This window comes from Bactrocera dorsalis, chromosome 2, assembly GCF_023373825.1.
Source record: "Bactrocera dorsalis isolate Fly_Bdor chromosome 2, ASM2337382v1, whole genome shotgun sequence".
In the NCBI taxonomy this organism is placed as follows: domain Eukaryota; kingdom Metazoa; phylum Arthropoda; class Insecta; order Diptera; family Tephritidae; genus Bactrocera; species Bactrocera dorsalis.
The window spans coordinates 38,286,130-38,302,089 of NC_064304.1; the positions used below are offsets into that span (position 1 = coordinate 38,286,130).

Here is a 15,960-nt window from a genome sequence, read left to right on the forward strand (position 1 = left end):
CGCATGAGCTCCTTAAACGTAACATGTTCAAGCGTAAACAAAGATCAAACGTAAACACGTTTTGCTTTCAATTCAAAGCGTTTTCTTAGAAGTGAAGAGGTGTAACGCCTTTACAGTAGATTCTCCCCACACCTTCACAGCGACTAGATGTTGACGAAATAAACCTTTGAATTAACCTTTTTGGACAATTTTGACGTTATTAAAAGCTTCTTTAACAGAAACATGTTTTCATCTGTAAAAAATATACTTTCTTGGTAGTTGATCGCCGAACCATTGATGAATGCAATTGCAGCTGTTGAGAATAATTTGCTTCAAGCGAGTTGTCAGAAGATGACCAGTCGACCGATGATGGAATTTAATATGGAGAACATATCGATTTGGACTTGGAATTGAGCTTGTCGATATATATTTTTCCGTATTCTAAGGAAATTTTTGCTATTGTATTCGCTAATAGTCTTTATGGCAGCATTAATTCGAACAACGCGAGGACAAGCAACTATCTTTCTGTCACAAACGCTGTACTGTTTCTATATATAAAAATCACAACAAAAAAGACTTTACTTTCTTCTGCGAATTTGTCTTCCCTGTATGCATTGTAAACTTTGTAACAGATCTTATGGCAAAACTATGTATATACGCTAGGTACTGTTTCATTTTTTCAGATATCGATCTGAAATTTCGCCGACGTTCTCTTCTCCACAAAGAGCTGCTCATTTGTCGAAATATCTGATTTTTATCTGACATCTGATGATATCTGATTGAATTTAACATGAAACTGCAGTACAAACGGGCTGTTCAAACTCAAGTCTTTATAATGATTTTTTATATTTTAAATTTTATTCTGGAGCGAATCAACGCCTGTGATATGCTGGGGAAACGGAACGAACTTGGGCCATTTTTGAAGTGGATGGTGACTGGGGACGAAAAATGGATCACATACGACATGAAGTGAAAACGATCGTGGTCGAAGGCATATTCCCAAACAGCGGCCAAGATGGGATTGACGGCCAGGAAGGTTTCGCTGTGTGTTTGGTGGGATTGGAAGAGAATCATCCACTATGAGCTGCGCTCATATAGCCAGATGTTTAATTCTACCATCTACTGCGAACAACTGGACCGCTTGAAGTAGGCGATCGACCAGAAGCGTCTAGAATTGGCCGACAGAAAGGGTGTAGTATTCCAGCGCCAGCCCACAGAGGTATTTTATGGCATCGCTTCGACTTTAGACGCATATTTCTCAGAATCGTTCACTCTACAAAAGTGCCCAGTGCAACAAAGTCATAACTCACACCGGCGAGGTAGTACGGGGCTCTAAATCCAATTTTTCCAAGAATTTCGCATTTTTTTGTATATATCTCGTAGAAAAAATTTTCAAGGCAAATTTGTAGGAAATTTTATTTGCTATAAAAAAGTTCCGAGGTCAAAATCGCTATCATTAATACTTCTCGAGATATTCCTTTTAAGTAAGGCTTTATAGAATTTTTATAGATGGTATGTATTAAAAAATCTATGAAAATTGTAATGTAAATATTATATTTTCGTAAAAAGTTCGAACATTAGTAGCTACATTAAGGGAAATTATTGTTCCAAAAAAAAAGAAAACAATGTACGGCAGTCGAGAATATTTGGCTTTTGTAATGTGTTTTTAAGTAATAATCAGCTAGCATTCCTGCACTCCACTTTCCTTGATAGCGTTTCGTCAATGTCAGTAAATTTTTGCCACAAATTTCGGGCTCTTTTTCACTATTTTTGACCTCTGCACTCTTCTTTCCAGGCATTTGAAATATATGTACATATGTTTCAGCGTTTTTCAATATCTATTGAAAAAAATCTGTTATTCAACATAATTATACTACTAATATCCACGAATACATTAATTTTATAGCACTTATCTTTAGACTATACTATCAAGTATAATACTCGTAAGTATACTCTGAGAAGAACTTTTGCTGGCTGCAAATTAGTCCAATCTTACACCGGGTTATGACCTCTGCATATACATTTCCAGTTCACAGATGCTGAAGCCAACAAATTTTAAAATAAAATTGAATGTTTTGTAAACGTTGTTCAGGCGTAATCTTTACATGATGAAATGCTAACGATACTGAGAAAAAATAACATGAAAGCTGTCAAAGAGAGGTTATTGAAAAAAGTTTTCTACTTGGATCACCGGTTGTAGTAAGGCCATAGTTTTAGTCCGAAGTTGAGCATAGTGTTTCTTTAAAGTCATCATTCTCAGAATAACTGCATTGTACTAAGCTCCACGGGAGGACAATGAAAAACCCCAACTAAAAGTGCTACATTGTATACAATAATCCACGAATATACTACAAGACTAACCGGTTAGGCTTAAGCACATATACTTCGAAACTACTTTACGCATTGCTTGACTGTAATAAAAATAACAAAATTCTTAAATAGAGATATTCTAATAGAGATATGCATATTTATCGAAAATATTTAATATACGTTATATTATTAAAATATAAATATTGAATCTATCAAGAAAACTGAACTTTAGAGCGGTTGCTAATAAATTGCTTGTATATAATTGTTATCACATCCGGCTTAATATTTATATTAACTTAAAATATACATGTGTTATATTTTCAAGTGCATAGGATTTTCAACCGTATTCTAACCCAACTGTGTGCAAATAAATTGTATATGGACTGATAATCTGTTTCTGCGTATTATATCAATTCATTGAATAGGTATACTAAGCGCTTCCTGTCGCTATACCATAATAAACACGCTTAATATAAATACAAATGACTCACTAGCTATGCATATTTGCTAAAAAAGTTATAAAAAAACATTTAAAAATAGTAGTAATATACAAAAATCCACAAATAATCTTGCAAAAACTCTCAACACTTTAATAACACCTTCAATGGAATAAGATTTTCCTCAAACTGGTCGCATCCGCAGCAAACTTTGAACCACCAGTGCAACAATATTTCACCACACATGCGTGTATATATGTATGTTTCACGAGCAATTGCCGTTTACATTAAATCGCATTTGCGTTAATATGTGACCTACAAACGCTGCAAACGCTGTGTCTAAAGATGCTTTAGAAAATCGACCGGAAAAACTTTTGCAACTTTGTCGTAAATTTGACGGGCTCTGCCGCAGACTGTTTTGAGTATTTCCTTTCGGTCTTGCACAGCGCGATTTTGTCGAAATTATACGCAACTACACACACATACACACTCATATATGCACTGAAATATGCACCACAACAGCTGTTGGGTTGGAATGTATATGCCGTCGGGTATGTGTGCGCCTCGTTGTCTGTGTATGCTTGAAGAGGCTTGGTAGTCACCGCAGACAGTCGACTGTCGACTCAAATCGGTCAAATCAGCAGAAAACATAAATTAATGAACAACAACAGCAGTAACAGCAGATATTGCAATTGTTATTGTTGTTCAGTTTTTGTTTCTTGCGAATTTTATTTTTTCGACTTTTTTTCTTTGTTTTTTGGCGATCATACAGTTTTTTTTTGGCCATAAACCAATTTGGTTTATAGCTAAAAAGTATGAAACGATCAATTCAGCTGCAATAAAAGAAGTGAAAATTATTTTAATTGTTGTTGTAATCATATATGTAAAGTCAGAAACTCAAGCAGTAGATATGAGAGTCGGTGTTGACTTGGAATATTTCCCATATTATCAATAAAATTAAAAATATTTGCAAAATGGCTCCTTTTCACCAAAAAAGGCATTGCGTTGACATTGCTCAGAAGATTTTGGACTCAGACCGCGATGAACCAGAACTGCTTTAGTGGGGTTATAGCTTCTCCGAATCGTGGTTTTATGGTTATGACGTGGAAAACAAAGCTTTATCATCTTCGACCGAATGTAAAGGTTTGGCAAACATTTTTCAGTTTGAGTTCTTCCCAAACAGTCGTACGGTCAATGCCGAGTATTATCTGCATATTATGCGGAATTCGCGCGAAGCAACCCGCCAGAAAAGCTTGAATATGTGGAATATTAAAAACTGACTTCTGTACCAACTGTAACATCCCGGTGCCCGTATCCTTGCTTGTGCGTGAATATTTGGCCATAAACACTACATTAATGATGCCAGATAAACCGTATTCTCCAGAACTGGTCCCCTGTGATTTTTTGGTTCCCAAAACTAAAGAGGCTCATGAGAGAACGATGTTTCGCTACGGTTGAGGAGTTCAAAACTGCTTTGAAGGAGGAGCTAAACAAGAGTTCTAAGTATTGCAAAAACCGCTAAGAGAAGTGCAACATATCTGGGAATCATTTAATTTAAGACGACAATATAGATATTCAAAAAAAAAATAAACACTTTCTTAAGAAATAAAAAAATCGCGATACTTTTTTTTATCAAACTTTTTATTATTAAAAATATTGTTTTTACATCATTACCTGACAAATAAATTGGAAATGGTTGTTTAAAAAAAATCAAGTTGATTGGTTGATCCGTTTCGGAGACCGATTCTGAAAACAACTTTTCGTGAAAAACGTTCTTGAACTTCGCATCCGATTACACTAGGGTCAAGAATTCTTATAAATACCGGTTCAACTTAAAATTTTCGGAAAGTATGCCTTGAGGTCCCCTACTTTTAACGGGTGTCTAACGTTTTAAATTTGAATTATCTACATTTCGACATTGGAAACGTCAAATACCATTCGGAAAGTGACAGATATTCAGTAAAAAGTCTAAAATTTACGAAATGGGTCGCTATTCACTAGAAGAAAACTGGAAAATATTGACAGATTGGGCAGAAGATCGTTTGACCGAGGATGGTCAATTTTACCGAAAAATCATCTTTTCGGACGAGGCTCATTTCCACCTCGATGGTTACGTTAATAAGCAGAATTGTCGCATTTGGGGCACAGAAAACCCGCACGTAATCGTCGAGAAGCCAATGCACCCAGCACGAATCACTGTATGGTGCGGATTTTGGTCTGGTGGAATCATCGGCCCATTTTTCTTCGAAAATGAAGAAGGAACCGTAATCATCAATGGTGAGCGATATCGCGTAATGTTAACCGAATTTTTCTTCAAACAAATTGAAGTGGAAGACTTGGACAACATTTGGTTCCAGCAGGACGGCGCTACGTGCCATACAGCAAACAGCTCAATCTGTTACGCCCTATCTTCGAAAATTAAAATTTTATATGGCCCACCCTATATAAGAAAAAACGCAGAAACTTCAAATTTAACATCGTATTTATTATTATTCGAAAGGACATTTTTTTGGATTTATATTTTGAGGATTATCTCTTTCAAATGTTGGCCGCTGCTACGTCTTAGATGGTCCATCCGTTGAGTCCAATTATCGATGACTCGTTCGAGCATTTCGACTGGTAACTGGCGAGTGACACGCGTGATGTTTTGCTCTAAGGCAGGAATCGAAGCGGGATTGTTTTCATAGGCCTTTGACTTTACATATTCTCATTGGAAAAAGTCTAACGGTGTGATTTCACGCGATCTTGGTGGCCAATCGACCGGCCAAAAACGTGCAGTTATACCCTTACCGAAAGATAAATATTTTAATTCATAAATTACAAAATTATGTGTTTCATATAAAAGTGTTCGTGGTAACTTTGCAATACCCGTCACTGTAATACTTTATATACGCAACTGCTTGAAGCCGTGCAGTAAATGCAGCGATGTTGCCACTTCAAGGTTAACCACAGTTATTGACTGCGTTTCTTCGGTCAGCTTATAAACTTTCCGTTGCATTATAATTACTATGGGACTAACCAACGCAGTTGAGACTGAGGCTTATTGTAATCAATGCTGATGCAGCTAGTTAGTTGCAGTCAGTAAGTTTTTGGTGCTGGTCAAGTTGTAGAGCATAGTTGTATGTATTTAATGTATGTGGAGTATGTATATATAATACATATACTTTTAATATATGGAATGTAGTATATAGAAAACGCATTCATTACTAATTGCAGACTTTGTTTACATTCTCCGAATTTTTGTGTGAAATAAAGCAAAAAACTCTCGAAATTATAGCGCTTTGCAGTCATACTTGTTTATTATGTTAATAGCGCAGCAGCGTCAGCATATTTTTGCCACTTGTAATATCAGCCGAAAATCGCGTAAAATCCCAACATAAAATTATTTCGTATGACTCACTCGATTAATGATAAATTTTTACTGTTTGAAAATGAAAATATTAAAATGTGAGTAAATCGAATGGCTCGCAAGCTTTCAAGGTCAGCTTGAAGCAAAGGAAGCTGCATAAAAATGCAAGTCACGATTAAGATTCTTGTTTGTGTTGGATTTATATCAATTAATTAACAATACTTAACGCAATATTTATTTAAATTAAGTAATTCAGTTAGTTTTAAATAGTAAAAATTATTATTTTAGTAACAATATGGAATAGAAAATCTTTTTTCGTTGACTTTTTGTTGCACAAAGTACGTCAAAAGTTCATTAAACTTCAAATTATATTCATATATGTTTTCCAAAAAAAATTTATAATTCTATGTTTCATCGAAAAAATTTAATAAATAGCTACAATTAGAATTTTTAATAGCCTCTCTTGTTAGTTCATAAGCTACAAAGGGTTGCGCAGGTTCAATGTACGCATTATAAAATTCACTAAGGAAAGAGTTCCTAATTATCACATTTAATAAGCAATTGTTCCATAAAATGTGTGATTACGTGTGACAGCAATCAGCTGACACCCGGTCGTCAAAGCGCACGTGTAAATTACAGTGATAAAACACTTATCTAGGCTCGCATACTTGACCTTTTGACAGCCGCGATACAAAACTGGCCTCAGCATATTACATATATATATACATATATTATTTATATATAAACATATTATATATATATATACATATATGTATGTATATAAACATGTACTACTTTGCACTTGAACTCATTAATCGCAATATAACATTTGACAAATGGCGAAGTTTTAATTTTCAAAAACCGAACTAGGCTCGTTGTGTCCAAGCCTGTTAACAGGTTAGATGAGAACGAAACTGTAGACCTTTTGCTATGCGTAGTGCCTAGTGTCAATTTATATATGTGAGAGAGAAATAATGAAAATAATAAATAATAATGTGTTAAATGCGCAAAGGTCCAAGTCCTACTAAACGAGAGGAAGTACAGACGGAAACTTATGATTTATACATATATGGTTATGTGGGAACAAGGGACAATTTTGATGTGGTTTTCCTGATTTATTATCAGATCACATGGTTGTCAGGAAAATACGTATGCTCGCTTAGTTTTCTTTGAAGCCTCGTAAATTTACCGAAATTTTCGGCATGATCTTCTTCATATTCGGCATCTGGAGGCCAAAAATTTTATAGTTCGACTGCGATCACTTATTGTTCTATGAAAATGGTGTATAAAGTAGATGTGGTTGTGGTTAGGTTGATAATGTATAATATTTAAAATTGATCGACTAGTTTTTGAGATGTGCATTTTTATCAAAGATAATGCCACGTCCATTTTGAAATTTTTAAAAGTATTCACAAAACGATACAACATATACAGTAGAATCCCGATTATCCGAACATCGATTATCCGAATATCCGATTATCCGGACTCATTCGTCTCGGCTCTAATTGTCAATCGGATCCCATACAGTCGTTACAACTGAAACGCATCAGGGACTTGGCCGGAATGAAACGATGTGATTCTTTACGTCAAAGACCAATAACAAGTAATTTCCAACCAAAATTTTAAATTACATAGGCATTATGAATACATTATGTATCGTTATAGCTCGGTTTTTATATATCGTACATATTATCTAAACTACACTTGTAAAACTTATTACATAATAAAACTTTATTATATGTAATTTAAATATTGTTTGATTTGCTTTGAAATCGATTATCCGGATTTTCGATTATACGGAACACCCCTGGTTTTATTTGATCCGGATAATCGGGATTCTACTGTACTTCAGGTCCATCAGCCTATTCTCCTTCTAACTAAAACTCTGGAAATACTGATGGACTGGTACATAAGGAGGCGCATTCCGTGGGACCATTTATCAGCAGCTCAACGTGCTTATTGTGAAGTCATGTCAGCGAATACTGCCCTGCATACCATCGTCTCATGGCTTGAGAAAGCCATTAGGATTAAGGAATTCGTTGTTGCGACCTTCCTTGATATTGAGGGAGCTTTTAATAACGTCCTACCAGATGCAGTCATAACTGCTCTGGACGATCTTGGGTTCGAATCAAATCTCAAATACCTCATTTCCAGTCTTTTGTGCGACAGAGTGATAGAAACGGAAAGGGCAACACACGTGTTCGACGAAATATGCGTAGGGGAACCCAATGAGGTGAATTTCTCTCTCCCTTCTACGGATTCTGGTCGTTAACGACCTTCTTAAAAAACTTGTGCATCGTGCCGGGTGATTGGCTAAGCAGACGATGTGGCGCCTATGGTCAAAGTAACTGAGTACCGTGTACGAGTTGACCCAGGGGTATCTCAGCGTCGTAACACACATGCTCGTAGATATCGTTGAATGGCTGCGAAAGTTGCTATCAGACTCAAAAAAGCTCGTTTCCTAAAGCAACACGTGTCTGAAAACTTAGGAATCCCCACACACTTTGACTTCATACCGAATCACTGGCATCGTGGAGTCACCAAACCGAACTCTGGCGGCTGGTTGTGGATGGGAAGAAGCCGTTGAAGGAGAGGGGCAGTGAGCCTTTGAGGCAGTGTTTTCCAAGCCGAGGTAGCAGCTATTAAGTTACAGTAGTACATTTACTGCTCCGGAGGGCAACCTCCTTCAGAGAGGTGACCATCTACTCAGATAGCAGAGCGACCACACTAGCGATTTTTTTGCACTCAGTATGGCTAACTTTTAATTAAATTTGGGGCTTTTAACAGATCATTGCCTTATTGGCGTCCACACAGTAAAGCTGGGAATCTTACCAGACACCATCTGCAGTATCTATATGAAAGAAGATGAGGTTCAAACAACTCAACACTTCCTTCTTCACTGTCCCGCGTCCGGGAGGTCAAGACTTAAACACTTGAGAGCGCATACATCCCAGACATCCCACCGAACTGGCGGTAATGGAAATTAAACACCTGTGCAAATTTGTATTGGCTACTAAGCGTTTTGCTAATTTTGCGGTTCGAACACAGTAGTTCTTCTTTTCAGTTCACGTGCGATCTTCGAACAGCCATTTAACCTATCCAATTTATATAGCTTCTGAAATTATTATTCATAACGGGTGATTTTTTTGAGGTTAGGATTTTCATGCATTAGTATTTGACAGATCACGTGGGATTTCAGACATGGTGTCAAAGAGAAAGATGCTCAGTATGCTTTGACATTTCATCATGAATAGACTTACTAACGAGCAACGCTTGCAAATCATTGAATTTTATTACCAAAATCAGTGTTCGGTTCGAAATGTGTTTTCCGCTTTTTTATCGACAAATTTTGTTCAGCGATGAGGCTCATTTCTGGTTGAATGGCTACGTAAATAAGCAAAATTGCCGCATTTGGGGTGAAGAGCAACCAGAAGCCGTTCAAGAACTGCCCATGCATCCCGAAAAATGCACTGTTTGGTGTGGTTTGTACGCTGGTGGAATCATTGGACCGTATTTTTTCAAAGATGCTGTTGGACACAACGTTACGGTGAATGGCGATCGCTATCGTTCGATGCTAACAAACTTTTTGTTGCCAAAAATGGAAGAACTGAACTTGGTTGACATGTGTTTTCAACAAGATGGCGCTACATGCCACACAGCTCGCGATTCTATGGCCATTTTGAGGGAAAACTTCGGACAACAATTCATCTCAAGAAATGGACCCGTAAGTTGGCCACCAAGATCATGCGATTTAACGCCTTTAGACTATTTTTTGTGGGGCTACGTCAAGTCTAAAGTCTACAGAAATAAGCCAGCAACTATTCCAGCTTTGGAAGACAACATTTCCGAAGAAATTCGGGCTATTCCGGCCGAAATGCTCGAAAAAGTTGCCCAAAATTGGACTTTCCGAATGGACCACCTAAGACGCAGCCGCGGTCAACATTTAAATGAAATTATCTTCAAAAAGTAAATGTCATGAACCAATCTAACGTTTCAAATAAAGAACCGATGAGATTTTGCAAATTTTATGCGTTTTTTTTTTTTAAAAAAGTTATCAAGCTCTTAAAAAATCACCCTTTAGTATCATTAAACATGAAACCGTTTATAACTCAATTATACCGCATAGGGCGTGGTTAATACCCGGTTTGCTCAATTTTTACATACTAGCATAAGGTGGTGATATCAAATGAACTTTTTGAGGCACTGTAATTGCAACATAAAACCCTTTCACGTGTGTGCCATGCCTACTTTGCAAAAAAGTACTTGTTTGGGTGTGGTAATGATTCGATTTGATCTATTAACAATACCAATCTTTCCATAATCGGACTATTATGCATAATAATGAACTAGTTCTGAACTAGTTAAGTTTTAGTCCAATTTCATTACCAATAATAAGATCGTTCATTTTATCTCTAATTGTACTTTGTTATTTCATCAAAAATGAAATTTTATCGACAAAATCACTTAACAAAGTTGCCGACTTCTGCACTTTTCATTTGTAATAACCAATAATATCCATGACTATAATGAATTATATACTATAATGCGCATTATTCTATTTAATTTCTTTATAGCTAAGAGTTGGAAGCTTTCAATTCGTAAAATTAGTCTCTGCATCAATTCATAATTTAACTTAAAAAGTACTCACACTTGTTATTGTTTTGTAATAAAAAGTTATTTAAAAAATGCTTTCAACTGCAGGACAAAGTTCGTTTGCTTACGTCGCTTACGTTGCTAGTTCTTTGAGCACACAATTAGTGTTGACTCTAGTATAGACACTTTATGCAACTAAATTACTTTTTAATTAACACGTGCGTTTATCCGTGAGTCTACGCTAGTTTGTAGGGCTGAGCTTGCTTAATTGCGCTGATCTTTTGATCCCGTCGTCAATCGATAAATTTCCAATAGAAATGCTAATTAACAATATGATTGGTTGATTAAAGGTAAGTTGCATGGCAGATTATGAAAATGTGAAATATGAAATTACTAACAGTGCTTGTATATGCCGCATTATTGGGTTGAGTATGATTGTGTGAGGTAATATTATATTGATCTTTAGGAGAGATATTCGATAGGGGTTCATAGCGCAAATGCCTTTACAATTTTTTTCAAAATCATCGCATTACTTAGTTCAGATTAATTTTATGAATTAATTTAGAAATAAGTCAGTATGTTCACAAAGTACTAAAGGTGGTTTATTATTACACGCTACCATTTTTTATAGCTATGTGGACTTCAAAGTCGATAGGCGGATAAACTACTATTATATAAACGTTTATATAAAACGTACCAGAACATTGAAAGTTCTCGGTATTGATTCATATTAGTTCAATTAAAAATAGAAAAATCAATATGTCGGTATATATCACATAAATGTTTAATAACCTTTTTGCCTTGATTTTGCTATATCAGCTGAAAATTGACTATAGGATCATATATGGGCATAATTGATTTTTCTTTATTATACTCTCGCAACAAAGTTGCTAAGGAGAGTATTATAGTTTTGTTCACATAACGGTTGTTTGTAAGTCTTAAAACTAAAAGAGTCAGATATAGGGTTATATATACCAAAGTGATCAGGGTGACGAGTAGAGTTGAAATCCGGATGTCTGTCTGTCCGTCCGTCCGTCTGTCCGTACAAGCTGTAACTTGAGTAAAAATTGAGATATCATGATGAAACTTGGTTTCTTGGCTCCATAAGAAGGTTAATTTCGAAGATGGGCAAAATCGGCTCACTGCCACGCCCACAAAATGGCGGAAACCGAAAACCTATAAAGTGTCATAACTAAGCCATAAATAAAGATATTAAAGTGAAATTTGGCACAAAGGATCGCATTAGGGTAGGGGCATATTTGGAAGTAATTTTTTGGAAAAGTGGGCGTAGCCCGCCCCCTACTAAGTTTTTTGTACATATCTCGGAAACTACTATAGCTATGTCAACCAAACTCTATAGAGTCGTTTCCTTCAGGCATTTCCATATACAGTTCAAAAATGGAAGAAATCGGATAATAACCACGCCCACCTCCCATACAAAGGTTATGTTGAAAATCACTAAAAGTGCGTTAACCGACTAACATAAAACGTCAGAAACATTAAATTTTACGGAAGAAATGGCAGAAGGAAGCTGCACCCAGGCTTTTTTTGTAATTGAAAATGGGCGTGGCGTCGCCCACTTATGGACCAAAAACCATATCTCAGGAACTACTTTACCGAATTCAATGAAATTCGGTATATAATATTTTCTTAACTCCCTAATTACATGTACGAAAAATGGGTAAAATCGGTTCACAACCACGCCTTCTTCCAATATAACGCTATTTTGAATTCCATCTGATGCCTTCTCTGTATAATATATACATACATTAGGAATCAATGATCATAGCGAAATAAAACTTTACACAAATACGGTATTTGAGCTGAGGTATCCCTTGTGGAAAAATTGTCGTGGTTGGACTATAACTTTTCAAGGTCCCTGATGTCGAACACGAAGAACTCAGTGCCTAACCTAACCTAACCTAACCTAATTTTTCACCGAAAATTTCGGTAAATCTCTCAGAATTTAATTCTAATTAATTTTACAGCAAAATAAAAAAATATGTAAATGACGGATATTGAAATCTCGATTATCACTTTATCATGCGAGAGTATAAAATGTTCGGTGACACCCGAACTTAGCCCTTCCTTACTTGTTTATTTGAAAATTTGTCCAGCGATGAGGTCCATTTTTGCCTTAATGAGAATATAAACATGCAAATTTGCCGCATTTGAGACGAAGAGCAACCTGAAGAGATTTAAGATTTGCCATTTCATCTAGAAAAAAAAAACAGTTTAGCGTGGTTTGTAGGCTGGTGGAATCATCAGTCCATATTTCTTCAAAAATGACACCGGTGAGAACGTAACCGGTAATGGTGACTGTTATTGCGCCATGATAACTTATTCGATGCTTGATATTGAAGTTGGTGATCTCGGCGACATTTGTTTTCAACGGTGAGCAGATAATTTTACATTTTGAGCCGATCGATTGGCCACCAAAACGTGTGATATCACACTGTTGAGCTTTTCCTATGAGGATATGTAAAGTCTAGGGGCTATGCGGGCAATTCCGCTTCGATTCAGGCCTTAGAGCAAAACATCACACGTGTGATTCGCCAGTTATTAGTCGAAATGCTCGAACGAGTCATCGAAAATTGGACTCAACGGAGGGACCATCTAAGACGTAGTCGCTGTCAATACTTGAAAGAGATTGGCTTTGGCTTCAATTTAAATATGTGTACTAGTTATTTGTATCGGAAACTCAGCAATAGTTAACGATTTGTGTATTGTATGTAAATCTTCAATTTCAAACTGAATGCATTTTTTTGTATCTCTCCTACATTTATGTGCTATAAAATTCTATTATCATCTAGAATCAGAACGAATTCCTGGCACTTGTTGCATTAAAATGTAAAACTATTGCTTCCAATTATAATTAAATGACAGCAAATTGCCGCCACACAACGCAACATTTCTTGCAATTAAGAGTAGCGAATGCACTAATACATGCACGTAACTATATATAATATGAGTGTAAAAATATTATATACATACATATATGCATAAACATATATGGTGTTAATAGACTCACCACTAAAGTTGAGATAATTTTTTCGTTGCGTGCCTTTTCTATATATAATATTTTTATTGATTTCGAACTTTGCACCGGGTCACTAATACGCCTTGGGGTTCCGCATGGCGTTACACACGCGAATACATACATACATATATAAATGCATATGGGTGCTTGCATGTAGATATCTACTACCAATAAGAACAGCGCTTCTTTAAGCGGAAACTTGCATATTTTACAGGTGAACTAAAAACTCACCACAGCGAAGAGGCCGAGCGCGTGAGTGAGCGCGTCTGAAATGAGTGCTTTCATTCAAGTTTTTAATGAGTACAGAAGGCGGTCACTCCAAAAGCAAAAGTTTACTGACTGCGCCAATGAGTTTGTTGCCTTTGTTCGTTGTACAAATCGCAAAGTCCAACTCGTTGCAGAAAGCGCTCAACGGTTTGAGAAGTATTTGGCGCTCAAACGCCAAAACGTCAAATTCAGCGCTCAAAATTTTTATTATGGTAGCAAAGTGCAAAGCGGAATTTTTTACTACCAAATTTTATATTTTTTAGTGTTTAATATTATGTTTGCCTATCTTTTTAATGCAAGTAAATAAACAAATAGATTATGCTTGCGCAATCCAGAAAAGTTTAATTACACAGTATGCAAGCATAAACATTTTTTAAACACTTTATATCCACTCTCAGCCATTTTTTATGTTGTTCAAGCGCGTTTGACCAGCGTCTAGTGCAAAGTCTGCACCGACAAGCATAGGCTACAACAACTAAAACACACTGAGTCGCAATGCTGGTCGCTGGCGCTGTTTGAGTTGGAGATCGACGCGCGTTGCTTTGAGTTAAAGTCACTTCATTAAGTGGGCTCAAAGTATTGCGCTTGTTGTTAGCCACTGTTGAGCTTATGGAAATTAGCTGGCTGTCGTTTCAGTACGATTTGGACGGTTAAGCGTAACGCAAGTGCAGCTGTGATAACGCCGTTGACGTCGGAATAGTGAAGAATTGGTGTTTTTGAGTTGTGTATTCGAGTGCGTTTGAAAAATATATAATATTCATACAAATACATCTATGTATATGTAATTTGCATAATAAATAATAGTGACAATTTTTGGTAAAAAATCTTTAAGATTTGTTGAAGAAAACATTGAAGTTTATTAAAAGAATAAAGAAGAAGAAGAGGAATTAAGAAAATTTATGCAAATAACTTTGTTTAATTGAATATATTTCTTGCGCCCTTTGCTGAAAAAATGTATTACTTAAATTGAAAAGATGAATTATTATTTTTTGTTTGCTTTTATTATATTTTTTTGTTAAAAAAATTAAAAATATTTTTGAAAACATTTTTTATTATTTTTAAGTTTTGAGTTTTTTTTGTTATCTTGAAGCTTAAAAATTAAAAAGTAAATAAAATAATAATAAAAAAATTTTGAAACATTAAAAACATTTTTCAAACTTTCTTGTTATTTATTTGCCAAAATATTTACAAGTTTGAGAGCAATAACTATAACTCTGGAGAAAAAAAAAAAAAAAAAAAAAAAAAATGATTTTGTTTTAATTTTCCGAAACTCTGGTGAACAAAAAAAAAAACAAAAACAATAAAACTATTTTTTTTTTAATTTTCAGAAATTAACAAAAATAGTGAAACATTTGCAAAAAAATTTTATACTTAGTAAAAAAAAATTTTTTTCAATACTTTGGTAATATTTTTATTATAAGAAAATACGGTGAAATTAAAAAAAATATTTTTTTATTATTTTCGTTGTTAAAAAGTAATAAAAAAAATAAAAAAAAAAATTAAAGTCGAATTTAAAAAAAAAAAAATTAGAATCAAAAGCTCTGGTGAACACATAAAAACCATAAAGTCTATATTTTTTTAAATATTTTGAACACCAAAGAACAGAGAAAGTTGTGGGAAAAATTAATATTCCGTTAAAAAAGAATTTATAATGTTTTCCTAACTTTTTTTTATTATTTTCGTAGTTTATATTAAACTTAAAATAATAATTAAAAAAATTTTTCAAAACTGTTTTTAACAAAATTTTCGAAATCAAAAACTGTGTTGAACAAAAATAAATAATTCCCGCACATCAGAAAACAGTGAAACGTGTTTGTCAAATTCTTTTAGTAATTTTTTGTAGTTTCTACCTTTATCTGAAAATTTTGCATTCTTTAAAGTATTTAAAAAAACAAATAAAAATCGATTACAAAACCGCCGCGTGCTAGTGTCACCAAGCGCCAAACCCTGAAGAAACAAGTTTGTGTCCAAAATCTTTTGTTTTT

General features: G+C 35.1%; 1 protein-coding gene across 8 annotated transcripts in view; it reads left to right on the forward strand.

Moving 5' to 3' along the window:
• Positions 1-15,960, forward strand: part of LOC105226381 (ABC transporter G family member 23) — a 132,206-nt gene that overhangs the window by 51,898 nt on the left and 64,348 nt on the right. For 3 of the 8 annotated variants that reach the window (XM_049450370.1, XM_049450374.1, XM_049450372.1), the window contains exon 1: positions 14,552-14,708. The exons of 1 other annotated variant lie outside the window; for it this stretch is intronic. Coding sequence is in view for 2 of the 7 variants with exons in the window: in XM_049450367.1 (XP_049306324.1) it covers positions 14,749-14,756 (8 nt within the window). In the remaining 5 variants the exon portion in view is untranslated. Of the gene's footprint in view, positions 1-14,551; positions 14,792-15,960 lie in introns of those variants that run through there. 4 more of the 8 variants (XM_049450371.1, XM_049450373.1, XM_049450367.1 and 1 more) reach the window with 2 other exon arrangements.